Consider the following 10,642-nt stretch of genomic DNA (forward strand, 5'->3'; position numbering starts at 1 on the left):
CAGGCTGTGGCTCTACAGGGGCTCAGGCAGGGATTCTCTCAAACCCTACCTGGAGAGACCAAGGATGAAATCTGGGATCTTCTGCATGCAGAGCTATGGCCCTTCCCCACTGTAGGTTCTGTAAGCCTACATGGAAGGCCAAGCTAGAAAAGACCTTGACTTGTAACTGGATATCCTGTCTAATTTAAAACTTAACAAAAGTCACCAGGGGAAACAGGCATTCAGTTAGATCAGGGCCACAACACTATAGGACGGGGGCTGGGGCCAACCTTTTCCTCTTGTGCCATTTGCCCATTTTAAAACTCCTTCCACTTCCAAGAATAATTGTCTCTTAAGTGTTTTCCTAATAAGGAAGATAGCAGGAAGAGAGAGGGTAGTGTAATCTCCTCCCAGCACCACAGTCTTGATCAGAACCCACACACAGAAATGTAAGTAAATGGCAGATCCATGGGTGGGGTGAGAGAGAGGTGTAAATCCTCTGGCCTTGCAATGCTGTCTCAAGGACCACAGAATTGCTCCTTAAGGTGCTTGTCTTTAGAGGTTTTGTCCGATAGGGATGTCCTTGTCACATAACCATTGCATTAATTAATATCCATCTTGCTTAGGCACATTCCTCATACTGTTTTATCTTGCCAGTGCCTGTCTACTGATAGCAAGTACTTGGCCACTTGCCTTTGCCTGGATATGTGTGTTCTGTGCACATTTCAATAAGATGTATTGTAGTGTGTGGTTTTCAGCTTTGAGTAAGCATTAGATCAGACCAAGGTCTTGCTGCTTGTGGTTAGCTGCATCAGAAATAGGGATTAAGTAGTCTAAGGTGGACATTAAAGTGGGTTTATCCAGATCCCCTCGCAACATTAAAACATAGCAGGGGTACCAGTCCTCATTCTTTTCCTTCTGTTTCAGGAGCGGACAGCCCAAGCTGTAGCAATGGAGTAACTTCCATAAAAAACAAACAGAGCCACTGTAAATATCCAGCACTGAGCTCGTCGTCATCATCCTCTTCCTCGTCATCCCCTTCATCGGTGAACTACTCAGAGTCTAACTCCACAGATTCCACCAAGTCCCAGCAGCATAGCAGCACCAGCAACCAAGAGACCAGGTAGCACGGAAACGCTCTTTCTAGTGAGAAGTGTGTAGCAGGCAGCTGTAACAGAGTGGAAACTGATATAGCGTCCTGCTTCTTACGCCCAGGCATTTGCAAATGCACAAGCAGCAGACACACACACACAAATCCATTTTTCAGACCCAGTTGAATTCCCTTTCAATATAATTTGACACTTGTGTTAATCGCAGCAAGTATATAAATTTTATGATTTCAGTCTGAAAATTCACCAAGAACTTCTGTTGATCTGCAGTGTGCTTTGATCCTCACTGGTGCTGTCTTTCCTGTTAGCTATTCCTCTCATTCCCCCCAGGAAGACTCCTTTGCTTTCTAAGATCCTCCTTTTTTTGCACAGTGACAGTGAGATGGAGATGGAGGCAGAGCACTACCCCAATGGAGTCTTGGAGAATTCTGCTACAAGGATAATGAATGGCACTTACAAACATGAAGAGATTCTGCAGACAGATGATTCCAGCATGGGTAGGGTTCAGTGTGGAAAGCATCTTCTCATCTCTTTTCCAGGGAACACTCAGCTTAGCAAGAGTGGGTGATGTTCCCTAAAGAAACTGCTACTTGGGGTGCCTCTTCCAGTCCAGAAACCCCCAGACAGGGCATGGGATGCAAAAAAAAAAAGTTTCTAAAATGAGTTAGATCATTAGAATATCAAACAGTAAAATTTTGAAAATGATGAGGTAATTTTCTTGCACCAAGACTGAAGTGCCAATATAATTTATAGCTGCCAATGGATAGCATTTTAAAACTAAATGCCAGAGATTTACCAACTGCCTGCTGCAAAACTAGAACAATGCAACTGTTTAAAATGTCTGCATTTTTATTAGTACCTGAATATTAACCTCAACATTTCATTGTCCTGTTATATGTCACTTAAAAGCTATACTGTAATTTCTGTTTTTAAACCAGTAGCCAGGCGTGTAAATCCAAGCAAACATTTCTTTCTTTTGTTTATCTTACACTTAGAGCTGCACTTCACATGTGCTTTTGGATTTTGGTCCAGTCTTAACCATTTTACGCTTCATGTTTTTGGAGGTAGCTAATGCTGGAAACTTGGCAGCCCCAAAAGACTTTTGCCCACGCTTCTAGTGGTGGGACTCCCCTGACCCTTCTGCTATTGACCTCATTGGAATTGAACTAATTGGCTTTTTGGGAGGCAGAGATGGAGGAAGGTGATTGCTTTGGTGCTCCAGCCCTTCCCTTATTTTCACTTTCCCTTCCCTTCTTCTTTCCTTTGCTCTAGAAGATGGCTGTCCTCAGAGGCAGCTCTGTGGAGGGAACCACGCCGCCACCGAGCGGATGATCCAGTTTGGGCGGGAGCTGCAGAGCCTGAGCGAGCAGCTGTGCAGAGAGCATGGGAAGAATACGACACATAAAAAAATGTTGCAGGTGTGCCATGGGGCTGAGAACCCCATTCACATTCATGACCCAGAACTTGAAACCATTCATTCATTCATTCAAAATATCCCCATTTCACCTTTCAATATAAAATTGCCATGGTGGTTGCTTGCAATAAAAAATAAAAGCAGTATAATAGGAAGCTGCCTTATAGTGAGTCAGACCTTTACTCCATTCAGCTCAGTCTATACTGACTGGCACCAGCTCTCCAGGTTTTCAGGCAGAGGACATTCCCAGCCCTACTGGGAGATTCCAGGGGTTGAATTTGGGACTTTCTGCATGCAAAACAGGTGTTCTACCACTCTTGCTATGGCCCCGAAATAAAAAGTAAAAATAAAAGGCAATAGAGCAGTGTCGCAGGAGGAGTTTAAACAACTAATAAAACCATCAACACCCAATTGGTCACTTAAAACTGTTTTAAAACCCAAGGAAAATAGTACTGTGTTGACCCTGACACCTAAGGGTTCTAGATTTGCTACCAAGAAATAGCTAGTAAAAGAGTTCCACAGATGAGATACCACTGCCAAGGAATCCCTGGAGCCCTCTGTTTCACGTCAGGTGAAAGGGTTGCACAAGAAGGACATTCTTTGCCCTCCCGTTTTTCAGAAAAGTCACCTTGGTTTGCACTTATCATAGTTCATAACCCAAACCATCATTCAGGCTTTCAGAGATAGAACAGGCAAAGACATAGATTAGCGTCACTTGCCTGCTTTCATTTCTGTATACTCATCACTTAGCTTTATCTTTGCGCCTGCATCCATGGTGCAGTAGCCATAACTGCAGTTTGTCACATGAGATGGGATTCCTTAAGCTTGGTTTTTCATACTGCCTGAACTGAGCCATTGCATATCTTGATTGGACCAAGAATAGTAGCTAAATAGCAACAGGACAAACTGTTCTTTGTCCTCTTTGGGTTAAAAACTATTTAGTTCAGTATTTTAAAACATGTTGGGAATCCATATAATCATTTCCCTGCAATTTCTTTAGATCCACTTTCTCCCAAGCAGAGCAATGAGTTCATGTGACATACTGAGTATGTGTTCTCTAGTCTCAATTTGAAGAGACTCAGTAATTTCTGGTGGCCCATTCCAATACTTAGAGAATCCTGGTGTTTTGTGTATGTGTTGTATGTGTTGTTCAAGCCTCTCTTCTTTCACTCAGGATGCGTTCAGCTTGCTGGCCTACTCTGATCCATGGAACTGTCCCGTTGGCCAGCAGCTAGATCCAATCCAGCGGGAACCCGTGTGTGCTGCACTCAATAGCGCTATATTGGGTAAGGTGACGAACGGTGAGGTAGCTCAGACCTTTCTCTTCTGCATGCACCTGTTTCTGCAGTGAGGCTACTGATGCTGGAGGGAAGCTGGCAGAATTATTGCTTACCTTGCAAAATCACTGCAGTGTTCTTTAATTTCCCCCAACATTTCACTTAGATTTCCCAATGTTCCATGAAGACCTCCTGAAATATATAGTGTTAAGCCGCTGCCATAGTTTTAAGGACTGCTGAGCGAATCCATAGCCACCGTGTGTGCTTTTGCTGCACACATATTTATCATCACAGAGGTGAAAGCTGGAGTGGGGAGCAGACTTGCAAAATCTCACCTCACCCATGAATTCAGTAGGTAGCTTGAGCTTTAGCCACCCTTTCTGTAAAGAGGGCACAATGCCACTAATCTGCCTTACAGGGTTATCATATAGAGTAATGTGGTAACATATGTAATGAATTTGGGAAACCTCGATAAAACTTGAAGGCCTGGTCCAACAGATGCTGAGCTTTCGTCGGTCTCACTGCTTACCATGAAATAAAGCTATGCCTGTGTATAATTTTCATATTGAAACCAGTGGGCTGCAACATTGCTGAACTTGGGCCAGATTCATGGATCTTTCCCTTCATGCATTCCAGAGCCTATGTCCCTCCAGATGTTGCTGGACTACAGCTCCCATCACTTCTGACCACTGGCCGTGCTGGTTGGGGCTGGTGGGGGTTTGGAGCCCATTGACAACTAGAGGGACCCCCACTCCTCTTCTGTGCTTTTCAGTCCTCTACGGGGAAGAGCCTTCTTGCAGCTTTGGGGTGGGGTGGGGGGTTTGGAGTAAAGTAGCTTTTATCAATGACATGCTCTTTGTGCATCGCCTCATTGTCACAATGCCCTCTTTCTCTTTCTGCAGAGTCTCAGAACCTGCCAAAGCAGCCCCCACTGCTGCTTGCCCTGGGCCAGGCCTCGGAGTGCTTGCGGCTCATGGCCCGCGTGGGCTTGGGCTCCTGCTCTTTCGCCAGAGTGGATGACTATTTGCACTAGCCACTGAGTGAGACAGAGTGACCCCTCCAGTGCTGCCACCATCACTTCCCCCTGCCTCGCATTTCCCCACTGCCCCCAAGGGCAAGCTGCCCAGCAGAAGGACACATTGCTGACTGAGGGGGAATCCTTGTGATGCCTTCATTTTTCACCTTGGAAACTGCTGGCAGGGCCTTCCCCCCCCCTGTCGTCATCACCACCACAGCCTGCTCTGCCCTGCAGCCATTGCAGCACTCAGTATTTTCACTGGTCATTCTGATGTAGCGCCTTTCCTACTTTAGGATTTTATTTTATTTTATTTTCTGACTGAGCCACCAGTATTTATATCTGGAGAGTTTGTGCTGAGCTGGTTTCTACTAATTTAGAGATAAAAGTGTATCTGTTGGTGATGGCCTGCTTTTATTTTCACGAGGGGAAACTGCCGGCACGCATGTCACCAGGGCAGTGTTGTTCTCTAGTGCTAGTCCCCTTAAAGGCAAGAGGCTTCGTGTTTTGACCGGAGACCAACCTGTGCCACCACATCTCTACTGCCTGAGCAGAAAGGCTCGTTTGTCTCTCTTTTGCCATGTGATATTCAAGTTCAAGAACTGATAGGTGGCCATTGGAATTTCTATGGAGAAAAGCTGAGAATGAGAATGAAAGGTGTGCAGTATCTTGGTCTCATCTTCTAGTAAAATGGCCTGATACTCTGAGACAGATGGTGATGGTCTTAACCGAGCATACCCATCCCCTTAAACATGGTTGAGAGCAGGAACAATGTCTTGACTAAACACATCCAACATTATAACACAGGCAGCTAAGATGATGACCTCCAGATGTTGGACTCCAGTTCCCATCAGCCCCAGCTAACATGATCAGTGGTCAGGGATTGTGGGATCTGTAGTCTTAACAACATCTGGAAAGCATCATCTTAACTACCCATGCATTAGAGGAAGGGATCCTAGGCCCAATGCCGTTTGATTAGCACATTTAATCCAATATGGGCATTTAGGTGGCAGCTAGCATCTAACAAATGGGACTTGTCCCATAGAGATGTTGAAGGCAGAATGACTTTACCTGTCTTTTAAATGGAATACTGTCACATGATGTGGAAACTGGGAAATGTGTGTCACTCCAGCCTTTTCTATTTGAGCTGGAGACTCTCCTAGGAGTTTTCACTTGGACTGCTGTCTGCTTTTTTATACAGTTGCACGCCCCCCCCCCCCTGTGTTTGGGGGTCATTCATAGTTGACAAGCTCCCAGTCCAGGTTTGGGGCTCAGGTAGATCAGATCACACCTCCCTCTTTACCTGTGGCTCTTTGCTCCACACTGAACTTGAATTCCGTCAGATGCTTGAATGACAACTGATCAGCCACAAACGAAAATGTGAAATTGAGGATAGAAGCCAATATTTAGTTTTTCCTTTTAAAAAAGGTGTACAGTTTTTACTCCAAGGGGTAGCCATTAAAAAAAAAGGACAGACACTTCTAAACCAGAGTATTGCAGAAATCCTTGCAAAATGTTGCTAGGCATAATGGGTGAAAAACTCAGGTGCCAGCCTAATTTATATGAGGGTGTATATATGTACAGTATATCAAGAGAGGCGCACTACAAAAAGCAATTTTGCCAGATTATAGTATGGATTATGCAACTTCAGAATTGTTTGCTTGCTGGCATATTTCAACATCTTGTCTAGCTTTTAATATACATTTCTGATGGGAAAAGTGACTCCTATAAAATCAACAAGCAAGACATTTAGCTCAAGTGGTTTTTCAGTATTGCAGAAGCTTACGGGGAATGTGCTAAATAAGAAGTGTGCCCCTTGAGGTGAAGAACAATGGTCACATTAGAACAGGCATAGGCAAACTGGCCCTCCAGATGTTTTGGACTACAATTCCCACCATCCCTAGCTAACAGGACGAGTGATCAGGGATGATGGGAATTGTAGTCCCAAACATCTGGAGGGCTGGAGTTTATCTATGCCTACATTAAAAAGAAGCTGGCAGTTTAGTTTGGGGCTTGCAGGTATCATGGTGAATAACACACATATGTGCAGTAGACTTGGAGCATACAGAATAAGCATCACATTCAAGAATGTGACCTGTACCTGTAATGGGAATGATCCTACACAGTGCTCATCAGTTGTAGACCACCTCTATTTTCATGTGTTTGTGTGTAAAGTAGTGGTGGTGGAAGTAAACACACTGTTTTTATCCCTTGTTCTGCTGGGCTGACTATTACTGAGAGAATACAGAAACACTTTAAAATTAAAGAGATGCCTGTGGAAGACACAGTTTCACATTCAATCCCCCCTGCCCCTGGACTGATAGTGTTACATAACTGGCTATGATTGCTCTCTTGCACAGGTTAGATCAAAGCAAAATATCATCTTGGCTGCATTGAATAAAGGAAAGCATTATCCTTTTTTGCCAGCTGCCATCAATAACTGGTCAACACGATACTCAAATGTGTAGTGTTGTTTTAACAATTCTATCCTGTCTTAGATCTTTTTTTAAAGAGTGCTCAGTGCTAGCTTACACATCAATAAGCAAATCCTGTTTAAAACACGGATTTTAAAATCCATCCCTAATTGTGTCTTGGTGTGAAAACTGACATCTTCATATCTCCAATCTCATTTTCTGCACCAGCAACCTATCAACCGGCTGCTATTGCTGTATGTAGCTCTTAACATTTAATTTTTAAATTTTACCTATTTTGGATGAGTCTTTAACCAGTGATCCCCTGCCTCCATAACATTCCTTTTTACAGAGTTGCTTTGAATATTTTCTCAGAAACAAGTTACCCACATTTATGGTGGGTAACATGCTTTTGATCTAAAGCAATCTGCTTTGATAATGCATGAAAGCTTGAAATCCTGTAGACATTGGAGGTACTCTATGTCGCACTTGAGGAAGACTTTCAGTACCAGCCAACTCAGCTCAAGAGTTTCCTTGTGGTACAACTGCTGTTTAGACCCAGAAACTCCTGGAGTGTGTAGGCAAAATGTGGCTGTTGGTATCAAAGCCTATAACAATTGTTCTTAAATTAACAGACAGTATAAATGTACTTTAGAGGTTATAAAATTAATTCAATCAAAAACACTATGGAATTTGTGAAACAAAACCTTCCCAGATGTGTTCATATTCATATTGATGAAATAGTATTCTCTTTTCAGAGCAGCTAACTATGAATACTCCACTTTGGATACAGAATCTTCATTTTTTTAGTAGGTGGTCATCAGAGCCATTATGATCAAGAGCAACAAGAAATAGCATGCATAGGTGATATCTGTCTAGGCTTTGGGTTGAAATTGCAGAATTTACAACAGTCTCCCCTTCCAGGGCATTTGCCATATAGATGGGATAGAGATTGCAAGTCTCTTAAGTTGTGTCTAGAATCCAACAGTGTCACTGCTGATTGCTCTTCAATCTGGCAGTAAAATACGGTAGTCTCTCTAGTCTACAGCTGTTTCAAACCATTCTTTGAAATACTATGCTGAAGAATGCCGATCCCCATACTATAGAAGCTCTTAACACTGTACACATGAGAATTTCCACATATAAGGAGTGTTATATCTGATCTCCTATTAGGAGCAGGAGATATAAGACAAGTGGGGATATGGTTCTATAAAAAAGAGGGCCACAGATTAGCCACCCCAGTCCAAGAATGTAGATGTGGTACACTCTCTACTAATTCACTCTGACCCCAAACAGTTCCTTTTGTGCAAAAAAAAGAGTGATTTTGCTTTTAGATTAACATCTATCTTTTGGACAAGCTATCTGTCTTGCAGGATGAGATTACCAGACCATTGAGCTTTGGTTCTGTAGGCCTTTTGTAACACGGCAGGTGGCACTAGAGATTCAGTAAGGTACATGTTTCTGATGCTTCCCTAGATCAATCATTTTAACCACAGGTGGGGTAGCATGCCTCCCAACAGCACCCAAACACCCATCCCTTCATCAGGCCCATGCTGCTCTTATTCATCTTCCATATATACTTCGTAACTTACTCGAGAAATTCTTTGTTCTAAATTAGTGGCAGGTTTCAAGCGCCGGGCCTACCAGTTGGTGATCTGTTGGCCAAAACTGGTCGCCTGGATGCTAGTTGCCAAACCTGTTTTTTAAATAAGGGAGGAAATGGAGCAAAAAGGGTGGTGTGGAAATTGTTGTTGACATGGCAATAGAGGCATGTGCACCACACTTCCCGTCTCAACCTTCAGGCAAAATTAGTTGCTGAGTAGGACTCTCATACAACTAAGTAGCTTTTGTATGGTGGGGCCACACTGCTTGGGGAAGTACTCTGAAGCATATTGAAAAGAAAAGGTTGGCATTTACTACAAGGAAACATTAAGGTTTAAAACTATGGGTTGTTTTTTGCATTTTTAATTTTGGGGTGTCTGTGTGCTCATCTTGAATCTGCTGACGGCAACGTGAAGTGGGTGGCAGAGTGTGACTGGATTGCATCTTGGATGTCAAGCTAGGACAAAAACAAAACAAAACCCTACCCAGTGAAGTGCTTATTTTAATTCAATGATCTCCCACCCTACCCCTACCTTTTCCAGTTGTTCAAAACTCAGGTACCAGCTCTAGCATGGAATGTCAGGACACTTTTTTTGTTAACTTTTTTATAGCATCATCGACTGTACAACAACAACAAAAATCCCAATCACCAAATAAAACAGGCTGAGCTGAACCTCAGCTCCATCAGGCTCCCATCATCACTTGGAGTTCTTTCTCTTCATTGAGGACATTGACTCAGTGGACATCCTACCAAGCTGTGCACATTGGTTCAGTCTCTGCTTAGTATTTGTGAGTTCAGTTATCCAACGCTAGCATGAAACCTTCCAAGGGAAGGAAATTTTAACTGAATAAAAATAATATTTGGGGGGGGGGGGTTTACTGGAAATATGGTTTTAAAAAACCCACATTCTGTTGTATTTTGACAGAATTATTTTTATTAAAATATACATCCATGTGCACCTGCCGGTGTCCTGTGTCACTCCTGTGCTTCATTCTGGTACTGTTTGTGTATGTTGTCTGCTTGGGGAAGGGCCACAGCTCAGTGAAAGGGCACATGCTTTCTATGTAGAAGGTCCTAGATGCAGGCTACAGGTATCATTGCAAAGCACTCCTATTGGAAATTCTGGAGACTCACAGCTGGTCAGCATAGACAATACTGATCTAGATGGTGAATCAGTTGTCTGACATGATACAATACAGCTTCCTCTATGTGTGTTTGCGCATGTGCACACATTTACATTTGTGTCCATACTCCGTGCGCCACAACATTAGTTTGTACATTGTGCAGGATTGTAAATATTAAAAAGCACATTTCATTGTGTGCTTCCCCACACCTTAAATATTTACAATAGGCCACTGTGATCTTGTATTTATCCAGCTATTACATCATTATGAAATTGGGCGATGACAAGCTTTAGGTAGGCAGTACCTACAAGAATGAATAACATTTCATAGGTTAGAGCAGTGGTTGCTCACAAGTGCATGTTCATCCACAGAGGCTTTCCCTGCTGAAATTAGGCTTGAAAGAAGCATTGGGTTGTGGTAAGTGCTTGTTTGCAGTGTGTGTGTGGTGCCCAATACACAACTCTATTTTCAAATGTGTCCACAGACCCCAAAAAGGTTGGATTGGAAATGTAGGCTTTATCCAGATAAGCTCATGCCATGAAGGATTCCCGTTAGACAAAGGAAGATTATAACTTGCATACATTGACTATCAAGGGTCTTAAGTCTTTGGGTGATGTCTATTGCCAAATCAGGTGAATGTTAAATGTCTACCATAATTTTTAATGCCAAGAGTGAAGTTGACATTCACTGATAAATCTCAAAGCCTTCTC

At 43.1% G+C, this 10,642-nt stretch overlaps 1 protein-coding gene across 4 annotated transcripts in view; it reads left to right on the plus strand.

Annotated features, from left to right (window-relative positions):
- RANBP10 (RAN binding protein 10) overlaps positions 1-9,268 on the plus strand; it is a 49,915-nt gene extending 40,647 nt beyond the window's left edge. For 3 of the 4 annotated variants that reach the window (XM_035120169.2, XM_035120171.2, XM_035120172.2), the window contains 5 exons: positions 907-1,102; positions 1,461-1,585; positions 2,361-2,506; positions 3,677-3,788; positions 4,682-9,268. In XM_035120169.2, coding sequence (XP_034976060.2) covers positions 907-1,102; positions 1,461-1,585; positions 2,361-2,506; positions 3,677-3,788; positions 4,682-4,812 — 710 coding nt within the window. In that variant the 3' untranslated portion in view covers positions 4,813-9,268. The remainder of the gene's footprint in view (positions 1-906; positions 1,103-1,460; positions 1,586-2,360; positions 2,507-3,676; positions 3,789-4,681) is intronic. The other variant, XM_035120170.2, reaches the window with a different exon arrangement.
- The last annotated feature ends 1,374 nt before the right edge of the window (positions 9,269-10,642 follow it).

Source organism: Zootoca vivipara, chromosome 6 (genome assembly GCF_963506605.1).
Source record: "Zootoca vivipara chromosome 6, rZooViv1.1, whole genome shotgun sequence".
Classification (NCBI taxonomy): Eukaryota; Metazoa; Chordata; class Lepidosauria; order Squamata; family Lacertidae; genus Zootoca; species Zootoca vivipara.